This window comes from Microtus oregoni, unplaced genomic scaffold (assembly GCF_018167655.1).
Source record: "Microtus oregoni isolate MIOR12 unplaced genomic scaffold, Mior012 000047F_ref0000412, whole genome shotgun sequence".
NCBI lineage: Eukaryota > Metazoa > Chordata > Mammalia > Rodentia > Cricetidae > Microtus > Microtus oregoni.
Genome location: NW_024543221.1, coordinates 14779020 through 14790620, shown reverse-complemented (window position 1 = coordinate 14790620; position 11601 = coordinate 14779020). Strand labels below are relative to the sequence as shown.

Below are 11601 nucleotides of genomic sequence, written 5' to 3'. Positions count from 1 at the left end.
CATGGCCCACCACCACTGCTCTGGGACCAGCAGCCTCTCTGCCTGGGACTGGCTGCTCCCAGGGCCCGCCGTCTGCTGCCACATGGCCCGCTACCACCATTTGGGACCTACAGCATTTCTGCTGCCTACTGCCGCAGGGATCTTGCAGCATTTTTTTAAAAAAGATTAACAATGATGATGCATGTATTTGATCTCATTCCTTGGAAGGCAGAGGTGGGCAGATCACGGTGAATTCAAAGCCAGTCTGGTCTACATAGTGAGGCCCTGTCTCAAAAAAAAAAAAAAAAAAAAGGAGATGTTTATAAAATGTGTGGTGAAAGGGCTATCCACCCCTGCTTTGGAGAAGGGCTATCTTAACAACATTCGGTCAACTGAAGATGGGTTGGTACAGGTGTCTGTACATAAATTTCAAGTCATTTTTGCATGTGCAGAATCATCCAGATCCTCCCAGACTGAAGGGGCAGTCCTGTGGCTTCCTTCCTTTTCCATATTCCTAACAAGGCTTCATGAACTTTAATTGTCGATGAGCTGCTTACAACAGCAGTTCCTTAGGAGTGACAGGTGACCCAGGATTTCCCTACGAGAAACAATCCGGCCATCTACAGAAGCATCACAATGAAATGTAAAATTGGCAAAAACATCTAAAGCTGAAAGTCCTGGGTATGATGGAGTTATTAGAAAGTTTATTTGGAGCATGTTCGAAGTATCAGCCAGACTGACCAGGAGAAAGGAAAAGATAGGTGAGACAGCATTCATGCAATTGATGCGAAGAGAGGGGAAAGGCGAGGGGAAAAGGCAAAAGGCTCCTTTCTTGCCAGCTGCCATCTGTCTTTCCTACATCAGCCAGTTTCCCTAGACAGAAAGCCTTAGGCAACCCCTCTGGATTCCAGGGTATGTGTCTGTCATATTTATCACGATGCATCGATGTATTTTGTTTACATATGACATGCTGTATAGAGAAGGATGATCCTTTGTAATTCCAAAGCTTAATTAGCATAACATCTGGCCCAGAGTAGGTGGTGAGTTCAGGGATAATGAATAAGTGACAAGCAGTTTTAAGAAGGTATAGAGATAACTCAGCAGTTACAAACACTTGGTGTGGCGAAGTGGTGGCAGCACACACCTTTCATCCCAGCACTCAGGAGGCAGAGACAGGTGGATCTCTGTGAGTTCGAGGGCAGCCTGGTCTATAGAGGGAACTCCAGGACAGATAAGGCTACACAGAGAAACCCTGTCTTGAAAAGTCAACCAACCAGCCAAACTTTTGAGAGTCTTGCTACGTATAGCAGACTACCCTGGAACCTGTGGCTGAGTGGATTTTTTTTTTTTATTTAGTTTTTCGAGACAGGGTTTCTCTGTGGCTTTGGAGCCTGTCCTGGAACTAGCTCTGTAGACGAGGCTGGTCTCGAACTCACAGAGATACGCCTGTCTCTGCCTCCCGGATTTTGTTGTTTTGAGACAGGGTCTCCTCATTTAGCTCAGGCTGACTCGAAACTCACTATTTTACTCATGTTCGTCTCAAACACGCAGGGGTCCTCTTGGTCCACAGGGGTGAACCTTTATGTGTGGTTGAGGCTCGCTGTGCATGCAGCCTGGTCTGGCAAAGACAGGCTGCAGACAAGAGGCTCCATCTGAAGAAACAGGGGACGTATCTGTCAGAGCGCTGAGATGTTGTGGGTACGAGAAGGCAACTTGAGCAGGGGAGGAAATGAGATGCGTGACTTGGGAGCTTCTGCTTCCATCACCCAGGACTCCACTGAAGCTTGAGCACAGGGCGGGAGGCTCCAACCTCTCTCACCAGCTCGCAAATTCTAGAAGACATCCAAGCTAGTGCACGAGGAGATTTAGTAGGGACGCCTCGGATGTCCACAGAGACTGGGACCGGAGCTCGCAGGGCAAGCGAGGTCACAGAGCTCGGAGAGAATCCTTACCCCTCTTCTTTCCGAACGCGGAGGAGGCTGATCCGGAAGTATATGTGGGAGACCGGAAGCAGATCCTCGCGGCAGGTCCCAGGAGCCACCGCCCCCTCGCCGCGGTGCTGTGTGCAAGTTGGGGTCCTCTGTGGCTGGGGCGTCCCGATGGTCCCCAGCTGGCGGAGTCAGGGGCGGAGGGAGGATGACCTCTCCTTGGGGTCACAGTGCCGACCTGGCCCGCTTCTACACTGTCACCGAGCCCCAGCGACACCCCCGGGGCTACACAGTCTATAAGGTTACCGCCCGGGTGAGTGCCTGGATAGGGACACCGGGGCGGGGCGCGGGCTTCGGACTGCGGCTGGGTGCGGCTGGTGGTAGTGAGGACTCGCGGGGATGGAGACTCAGACAGGAGGCGCTAGGTAGTAGACAGGAACTGCAGGCTGAGACGGGACCCTAGGATGGAGATACTAGGAACCCCAGACAGGAGACAGGGACTCCAGGCAGAAGAGACTCAAGATTGGAGATGATGGGGATCCCAGGCAGGAGAATGGACTCGAAGATAGAGATTCCAGGATTGAGATGCTGAGAACTCTCGGCAGGAGTCAGGACTCCAGGATGGAGATGATGGGGACCCCAGACAGAAGATAGTGACCCCAAGATGGAGATGATGGGGATCCCAGGCAGGAGAGTGGACTCCAGGTAGACAGGGGTGGTGGTGATGGGGGGCGGGTGGAGGGGTAGGAGTGTGGTGGGTAGATATGGGATGGAAGGCTCTGCTTTCCGTTCTGGGGTGGAATACTGGCGGATGACTTTAAATGGATGACCTAGTCTCTGTCCCACGTGGACTTTCTCTTAGAATGAAATTTGCAGGGGCGGGCTGGCTTGTTCCGGAGGGAAAACACACAGTTAAAAACGCTAGTGGGTGTTTTGTCTGGCTTATGTAACCGAAGCGCTGCCTGCTTTTCAGTTCTCATTTAGTGGCGCGTTTGCTGTGAGGCAGGTAGTCTGCTGGCGAAGGATTCACCATTAGTTCACCCGTCTCGGACCTCGCCTTTGTTGGAGTTTTTCTGAGCCTTTTCTGAAGGAGATGCATGTGTACTTAAGTGATCTTACCTGTGACTTGAGTGACATGAGGACAGACTGGGCTGTCCTCAGTAGATAGAGGTGCTTGCTGTCAAGCCCGAAGACCTGTGTTCAGTTCCAGGGATCAACACGGTGGAAGGCGGGAACTGACCCCTGCAGACTGTCCTCTGACAGCCAAAGGTGTCCCCTCCCCACCTCCTGCAAATAAATAACTGTTAAAATTTTTCTGAGGTTGTTTACATCAGTTCACTGTTCCAAATTTAGCACTGATTTTCTTAAGTTTTGTTGCTTAGCTTGAATTTTGAAACCTGCTCATTTCCCTCAGCAGCGAGTGAGAGTACTAATGACACGAAATGAGCACTTATGTGTGCAGTGCTGGTGTGTGCTGGGCATTGTGTACCCATCCCCCAGCGTATTATGTGTGCAGTGCTGGTGTGTGCTGGGCATTGCGTACCCACCCCCCAGCGTATTATGTGTGCAATGCTGGTGTGTGCTGGGCATTGTGTACCCATCCCCTAGCGTATTATGTGTGCAGTGCTGGTGTGTGCTGGGCATTGCATACGCATCCCCCAGCGTATTATGTGTGCAATGCTGGTGTGTGCTGGGCATTGTGTACCCATCCCCCAGCGTATTATGTGTGCAGTGCTGGTGTGTGCTGGGCATTGCGTACCCATCCTCCAGCGTATTATGTGTGCAATGCTGGTGTGTGCTGGGCATTGTGTACCCATCCCCTAGCGTATTATGTGTGCAGTGCTGGTGTGTGCTGGGCATTGCGTACCCATCCCCCAGCGTATTATGTGTGCAGTGCTGGTGTGTGCTGGGCATTGTGTACCCATCCCCCAGCGTATTATGTGTGCAGTGCTGGTGTGTGCTGGGCATTGCGTACCCATCCCCCAGCGTAATTTTCAACTTCATGATGAGGAAACAGATTCAAGGAAGTTTAGAAGTTTGCTAAAGTTTCTGTGGCAAAGCAGTAGCGCTTTGGTCTGTGGAACCAGTTCTGCCTAACTCCAAGATGAAGACAGTGTCAGGAATTAGCTCAATTGCTAGGGTTGATTCTTGAGGAAGACAGGTGTGGGTGAAGGAGTAACAAGAGAGCAGCATCGCAGTATCAGTTTAGAAAGCATACAGGAAGAGGTTCCCGAGAACCCGAGACTAGACTGGGCTAAGCTGAGCTTGGGACTTGCAAGTGGCTGGTGGCATTTGGAAATGGTGCAGAGTCAGACAGATGTAAGATGCTGGCTTGAGCAAGTCTGTCAAGATAGCAAGAAGACCAACTTCATGAAGAATAGGAAGAAGTTTGCCTTCCCTTTTTGTAGGTCAGATTGTTGTATGGGTGGGTGTGAGCTGTAGTTTTTCTGAGAAATATAACAACATGAGGGGCTTTTTCCTATGTCATTCTTGAGGCCTTTTTAGTCACGGATACCTTCGATTTCCTGATACAAAGCTTATAGAATCAGAACACCAGCATTGCATCTGTTGGCCTACAGGCCTTTGCCTCTTACTAGACAGACCGTAGGTTTCTCACGCTGGAAGTGGTTTCATTTCAACAAAAGCACTGGTCATTGCATTGGCCCCAGGCTGTTTGCCCTCTTCTTTTTTCTTTTTATGTTTTATGTATTTTTATTTTATGCATATGAATGTTTTGCCTGCACATAAATATGTTGCTACATGTGTGTTGTGTGCAGACAGAGAGTCCGTAAGAAGTAATTGAATCTCCAGGAACTGGAGGTATAGATCACAGTGAGCCACCATGTTGGTGCTGGGACTTGCATCTTGGTCCTCTGCAGAAGCAGTGAGTGCTCTTACCACCGAGTCATCGTTCCAGCTCAGATTGCTTTCCTCTTTATCCTGGGCACCATGTGTATTGGGGTGTGCAGTTCCAGGCACTTGGCTCTAGAAGGTATGCAAGGGAGTGCTCTGGTTTCCCTTTTCTACTTACGGTAGAGTGGAGTTTGTTGTGCTTAACTAGATACAGTAGTACAGGAAGGTGTGTAGTGCCGCAGGCCCTAGGAAAGAGCTGTGGTGCTTAGAAGACAGAGTGCTATGACCCTGGTGGGGCAGGGTGGGAGGAGTCATGAAAGGAGAGGATGATGGAGATGGAAGAAAGGGACAGAGCCTATGAAGGCCTGGGAGTATGACTGAAAGCCCTGAGTGTGATAATTGTATTATTACTTTCCAAAACAGAAGGCTGTCAAATGCAGATTTAAAGTTTCTCAGTATATGGGCTGGGGAGATGGCTCAGAGGTTAAGAGCACTGACTGCTCTTCCAGAGGTCCTGAGTTCAATTCCCAGCAACTACAAGGTGTCTCGCAGCCACCTGTAATGAGATCTGGTGCTCCCTGTTGGCCTGATATCCCATCATAAATTAGGTGATGTAGCACATGGCCTTAGAAACACTCACACGCCCGTGCTGCGCATACTGCCTGTTGCCGTGTTCACTGAACTTGAAGACTGTTGACATTGACTCTCTTCTCTCTATAAGTGTCCTCATTTACTGCTTACATTCCAGACTGTGCTTTTTACAGTGTTAGCAGTTTTTTTTTTTTTTTTTTTGTGGTTGTTTTTAGAACTGAGGATCAAACCTGGGGTCTCAGAAGTGAGAACCTGTACCACTGAGCTATGCCCACAGCCCGAGGTTTTTGTTTTGTCTTTAACATTATTTGTTTGTGTGTGTGCATGTGTCTGTGTGAGTGTGGCTGCTGACATGCATGTGGAGGTCAGAGAGTAGCTTGTGGGACTTGCTTGTCCCATCACCACTTGGGCTCTGGAGGTTGAGCCTGGGCTTATTCTCTGAGCCTTCTCAGTGGTCCCACAGCCTGGGTTTTGTATGTGTTCGGATTTTGTTTTTTAAATTAAGGATCAACATGGAGGTGCATTTAAAAAACAATTATGCCTAACATTAGGAATCAAGTAAAATGTTTATTGCTTTTTTGGAACGTAAGAAGAAAAACAACTTTCCTCAGGAGAGCTAATCAGATAATAGTGCTCCCCTGAGAAAGCCTCAGGATACAAGTTAGATGAGCTTCCGCCTGCTCGCTGCTCCCGATTCAGAGCTTGAGGAACAGTTTTTGATCATCAGGAGTGAATTAGAATCATTCCATTTTGGACAACAAAGTAACTCTTTCTTTTATATTCAATCTCTTTAGTACCTTTCTCTTTCTATTTTTAATTTTCTAGAACCTGGCAGGCTTACGATAACTTCGTAGTTATTTAGAGGCAAAGCAACAGATGCCCCTATTACTTCTTTTTAGTTTTTGTTTTCAGAGTAACTAGAAGTATTTTACTAGAATGTAAGAATTACAGAAGTTTCCAGAGCAGTCATACATAGTGGTCGGAAGCTTTTTTGACCTGAGGTTAGACTTATGTAGGCTCGTATCTGAAGGGTCGCTTAGCTGGTTCTGATCAGTGCCCACTGTGTGGTTGCTTAGCTGGTTCCGAGAAGTGCCTACTGTGTGGCTGCTTAGCTGGTTCCGAGCAGTGCCTACTGTGTGGCTGCTTAGCTTGTTCCGAGCAGTGCCTACTGTGTTGTAGTGAGGAGGCGAGCAGGCCTGCTTTTCGTCCTGCCCGCGCTCCCGAACGGCTAGCTTAGCTCCGGAAATAATAACACGGAAACTGTATTCTTTTAAACACCACCTGGCCCATTATTTCTAGCCTGTTATGGGCTAACTCTCACATCTTGATTAACCCATTTCTAATAATCTTTGTAGCACCACAAAGTGGTGGCTTACTGGGAAAGATTCAGCATGTCTGACCTGGCGGCTGGCTCCATGGTGTCTGTCCAACTATGCTTTCTTTCTCCCAGCATTCTGTTCTGTCTACTCCACCTATCTAAATCCTGCCCTATCAAAAAGCCAAGGCACTTTCTTTATTAACCAATGAGAATAACACATAGACAGATGACCTTCCTCCATCACTGTGTGGTTGCAGTATTTTTATCTGTTTGCCTATTGATGGACATTTGGGTTCCTTCAGTTTGGGGCTGTTTGGGATGCAGCTCCTGTGAACACTCGTGTGCACTGTTGGCATGCGTGTTTTTTTTCTCTTGCAATCACATAAATTTAAAATTTATAATTTTTTACTATGTCTTTGTACTAAATCTTGAAAACAGGTCATGTAAGTACTTTCAAAATTTGTATTTTTGTTATTTATATTGCTTGCAGTTTTATATGAAATTGAAAAGCAGCTTGCCAAAATTCTTCAAAAATGCCTACTTAGATTTTTTTTTGATTTTTCGTCTACTTAGATTTTTTGATATAGGATTAACGTTGAGAACAGAGATCAATTTTAGAAGAATTGATGAGTTAAAAATAACGAGTCTTCTGGAACATCCCCATGTAAACATCCCCATGTGCGCATCCCCATGTAAACATCTCCATGTGAGCATCCCTGCTTGTTCAGCTCTTTAGTTTGGGCAGTGCTTTGAGGCTTTCAGTCTCTCTTTCTCTCTCTTTTTGGTTTTTCAAGACAGGGTTTCATTGTATAGCCTTGGTTGTCCTAGAATACTCTCTGTAGACCAGGCTGGCCTCAAACTCACGGAGATCTGCCTGCCTCTACCTTCTGAGTACTAATATTAAAGGCGTGTGCCAGTGCTGCCCAGCGAGGTTTTCAATCTCAGACATAATCTGGAATTTCAAGCTGAGCCTACGTCTATTCTCATTTCATGTGGCTAATGTTTATTGAATGATGACAGTAGATACTTGGATGATGCTTACTGTGAATTAGGCATTTGATATAAACAAATAAAAAGTGCCCAGCAAGTGAGTACCTCTGTTTTCTTCACATTTCTGATGGGGGAGTTGAGGCTTAGAGAAGTTACTTGTTCAGTGTCCCTAGTAAACAGGGATGGAGTTTGCATTTGAATGCAGTTAGGCTGGTGACAAGCACTGCAGGCTGCTGCTGAAGCCCATATAGAATATTTCCTTAACTGTTGGCGTGTCCCACATAGACCTTCCTGTGTGTTGTCAATGACGAACACTTAAATGTTTGAAAACTATGGCTCTCAAATTTTTCTGTTCAGTTCAGGGTCTGGTTTTATTCTACCCTTCCCTTTTCACTATTAATACTATTTGGTCTAAAACTCTTATATGTCAACATTTTAGTTAAGTGGATCTTTAGAAATTTGTTTATTGACATCTCAGATACTCAGGTTTGTTTTAAGCTAGAAATTTTCTTAACGTTCAGAAGTTTTCTTTTCTTTCATGTACATTGGTGTTTTGCTTACATTTATGTTTGTGTGAGGGGGTTGGACTCCCTGGAACTGGAGTTGCAGACAGTTGTGAGCTGCCATGTGGGTGCTGAGAATTGAACTTGGGTCCCCTGAAAGAGTAGCCAGTGCTCTTAACCTCTGAGCCATCTCCCCAGCCCCTGAATTTTTATTTTCTTTGAACCTTGACTGGGAACTAGTTTGCTGTAGTTGGTGCTGGAACTGGTAAAGTCTGATAGGAGAGAAACAACCTGGGTGAACATCTGAGTATTTACCGTTTGTGTGTTATTGCTAGGCTCTCGAGAGTTGGAATTATTTTTAATAGTGTAGAAGACCGCTATTCCTGTCTTTGGTTACACTTATTTATGTGTGTGTTAGCATGGAGGTCAGAGGGCAACTTGCAGGAGTTGGTTCTCTCCTTCTACCATGTGAGTCTCAGGATTTGAACTTAGGTTGTCAAGTTTGGCAACGCCTTTATCTACTGAGCAATCTCACGACCCTCCAATCCCTGTCTTAGTCAATTTGTATTCACCGGGTTTTGTAACAAGACACTATTGGCTGTGTGGCTTAAGCAACATTTAAATCATAGTTTTGGATGCTGGATAGCCCATGGTCAAGTTGCAGCGGTTCAGTGTCTTAGTTTGAGATGGCTGCCTTCTTGGATTCATGACCGAGGATCATTTATATTCTTCTTGTGAGGATGCTAGTTCCTAATTACTTCCCAGAGGCCTTCTATCTAGATGTTGTGATCCGAGGATTAAAGTGTCAGCATAGGAGTTTTAGGGGGACAGAGACATCCAGTCCATAGTGCTTTGAACCTTTCCTGAAAACTCACCAGAAAGTGGGAAGCCTGGAATTTGTCCCCTTGATGTGTCTGTCTTATCTGGGAGCTCACTGGTCAGAGAACTAGACAATGTAAGTGTCTGGTGATGTTATGTGCAGCTGCTGCCTCTGGGGGCCAGACTACTGGGTTGGCAGGTGATAGCTGGTCCACATCTCCTTGCCAGCCTGTGCCACCTGCATGTCTGCAGGGTGCTAGGGATCGAGGAGCTGAGATGCAGGTGCTACGGCAAACTGGAGGTTGAATTTGGTAAGAAGACAATTATATATTTGAGCCGAATGCTTTGAAGTGCTTAATCATCCTGCCAGAGTCACGGTTTTGTGTGTGCGAGGTGCAGTTTAAAGATGGCAATATATCTATATGAAATTATGGGTTTCCTGCAAGTCAATGTCTGAAGGCCAAGGTTGCATGTGTTATATTGATGAACGTGCCATTTTGTGTACTGGGTCACGCAGGGAGTCACGCTCAGTCACACAGCATTCCCTGTGTGTAGCCTGCCATTTTGTGTACTGGGTCACGCAGGGAGTCACGCTCAGTCACACAGCATTCCCTGTGTGTGGCCTGCCGTCCCCGCACCACTGTTCAAGATTTATGTCTGTGAAAAGTTGGAAAGGACATGGCCCTCTCTGTCATGTTTTATTATCTTCACTTTGCATTTCATGTTACATTTAACATAGTACTTTGTTCCTTTAGCTTCTTAGCTGAGTCCTAATGGTGCAGGAGCCGTGGCAGGACTTGGGTACAGTGGGTTGCTCAGTGCCCAGCCAAGTCAGCTCTCTGGGCCCCTTTCCTGTGGAGCCTGCTGTGCAGTGTCTGCAGACAGCGGTGACCTTAGCAGTGTATGTATCCTCTTGCTCGTCTGAGTTGTCAAAGGGTCCTTGGAATCAGTCCCTTCACGTGGTCTTCCTGGTCTAGGCTTTAGGCTTTATGTGAAGGTTGCCTTTGGAAAGTCCCAGGGTTCGCATTGGCCAAGTCATTGTGTCTACCTGTATCAAGCTGCAGAGCTGAGGCCACATGACTGAGGTCTAACAGGGCCATCGTCTCATTTCCTGGCTGCTGGGTGACCTCGACCTCAAAGAAATGGGGTATTACCCAGTCCAGTTCTGCTGCCTTGGAGAGCTCAGGGCCACAGATTTTCTCGGCTCAGACTGCTGTGGGATCATACACATCCAGGACAGGGGATGGGCCCTGTGCTCAGGAGATCTTACACTGTGTTGTTGCCTCTCCTTTAGTCTTACACACACACACACACACACATACACACAACAGTGTGTGCACAGCAGAGTTAGATCTTAAGACTGATGCTGAACATCCTTCTGTGACTGGTTTCTGATGGCTTAGGAAATACAGTAGTGAGAGTTGAATAATTTTTATAGTTTTACTTTATAGTAGCTGCTTAATCAAGAAAAGGGAACTCCTTTATATATGCCTGAGAGGTCATTTTAAATGTTAGGATGATAATTAGTTGAAACAGTGTGTGTGCACATGCACATGTTTGTAGTGTGTACACATGGTGTTGAGGCTTTACCTCATCTCCGCTCTTCACTCATGCAGGGTGTGTTAGCTAGTTCTCTCATTGTCCTGACAAAACAGCTGACAGGAACAGCCTAGGGGAAGAAAGCTTGCCTGGCTCACTGTGGCAAGGACACTGTGCTCACTGGCAGGGAAGCCGTGGCAAGCCTGCTCTGGGGTGCTGTAGGAATGAGGTAGAGTTCCTTTGCAACTCTGTAGACAGGAACCAACTTGCCTAGAAGCAGGTGCAAGCATAATCTTGAAGGCCTGACCCTGCTGCCCTGACCCTGCTGCTCTGCCTCCGCTAGCTTGTTTCGGGTTCCACAGCCTTCCCAAATCACAGCACCACCTAGGGGCCCAGTGCTCAAACATAGGAGTTTATGGGGACACCTCACACCCAAGCCAAGCATCTAGCCACCCTAAAAGTACTCGTGACTTGAATGTTATAGTATTTATTAATAAGTAGGTAAGCCGGGCGGTGGTGGCGCACTCCTTTAATTCCAGCACTCGGGAGGCAGAGGCAGGCGGATCTCTGGGAGTTCGAGGCCAGCCTGGTCTCGAAAAAACCAAAAAAAAAAAAAAAGAAGTAGGTAAAATAGGGTTAGCACTCTGACTGGTGGTGTGCTCTGTTGACCATTATGGCCTGAGCTTGGCCACACTGTAGAGTATGGGCATTGTGTCAGGATAAGCCTGGACGAAGCAGGAAGGCGAAAGACTGTCTTACACGAGTCTGACTGAAATCTCTGGCCAGCTAAGAAGCCAGAATTCTAGGACAGTTGACAGAGGTTAAGTTCCGCATAACAGTGGTCCAGGCTTAAGGCTTGGGTGTGTATAACCCTGGCAGAGCCTCATTCCTTGACCTAAACTTTGCTCAAGAATCTCAAATGTTATCACAGTTTACGGTAGAGATAACTCACCCTTTTGTGTCCCTGTGAGCTAGGTCTTTACTTAGCAGCTGTTTCACCAAGCAAGTTCCTTTGGTGTCTTGGCAGCCCTGTAAAGATAGCAACTTCAGGTCCTGTCAAAATCCCTGGGTGACCGTAGTG

At 47.1% G+C, this 11601-nt stretch overlaps 1 protein-coding gene and 1 non-coding gene across 5 annotated transcripts in view; both read left to right on the top strand.

Moving 5' to 3' along the window:
- Nucleotides 1–2025: 2025 nt before the first annotated feature.
- The window catches only part of Rps6kc1 (ribosomal protein S6 kinase C1), a 144953-nt gene continuing 135377 nt past the window's right edge, over nucleotides 2026–11601 (top strand). For all 4 annotated transcript variants that reach the window (XM_041635391.1, XM_041635393.1, XM_041635392.1 and 1 more), the window contains exon 1: nucleotides 2026–2220. In XM_041635391.1, the coding sequence (XP_041491325.1) occupies nucleotides 2116–2220 (105 nt within the window). In that variant the 5' untranslated portion in view covers nucleotides 2026–2115. The remainder of the gene's footprint in view (nucleotides 2221–11601) is intronic.
- Nucleotides 9800–9933, top strand: LOC121435958. The gene has a single exon (XR_005972635.1). It is a non-coding gene; the product is annotated as a small nucleolar RNA SNORA70 (small nucleolar RNA).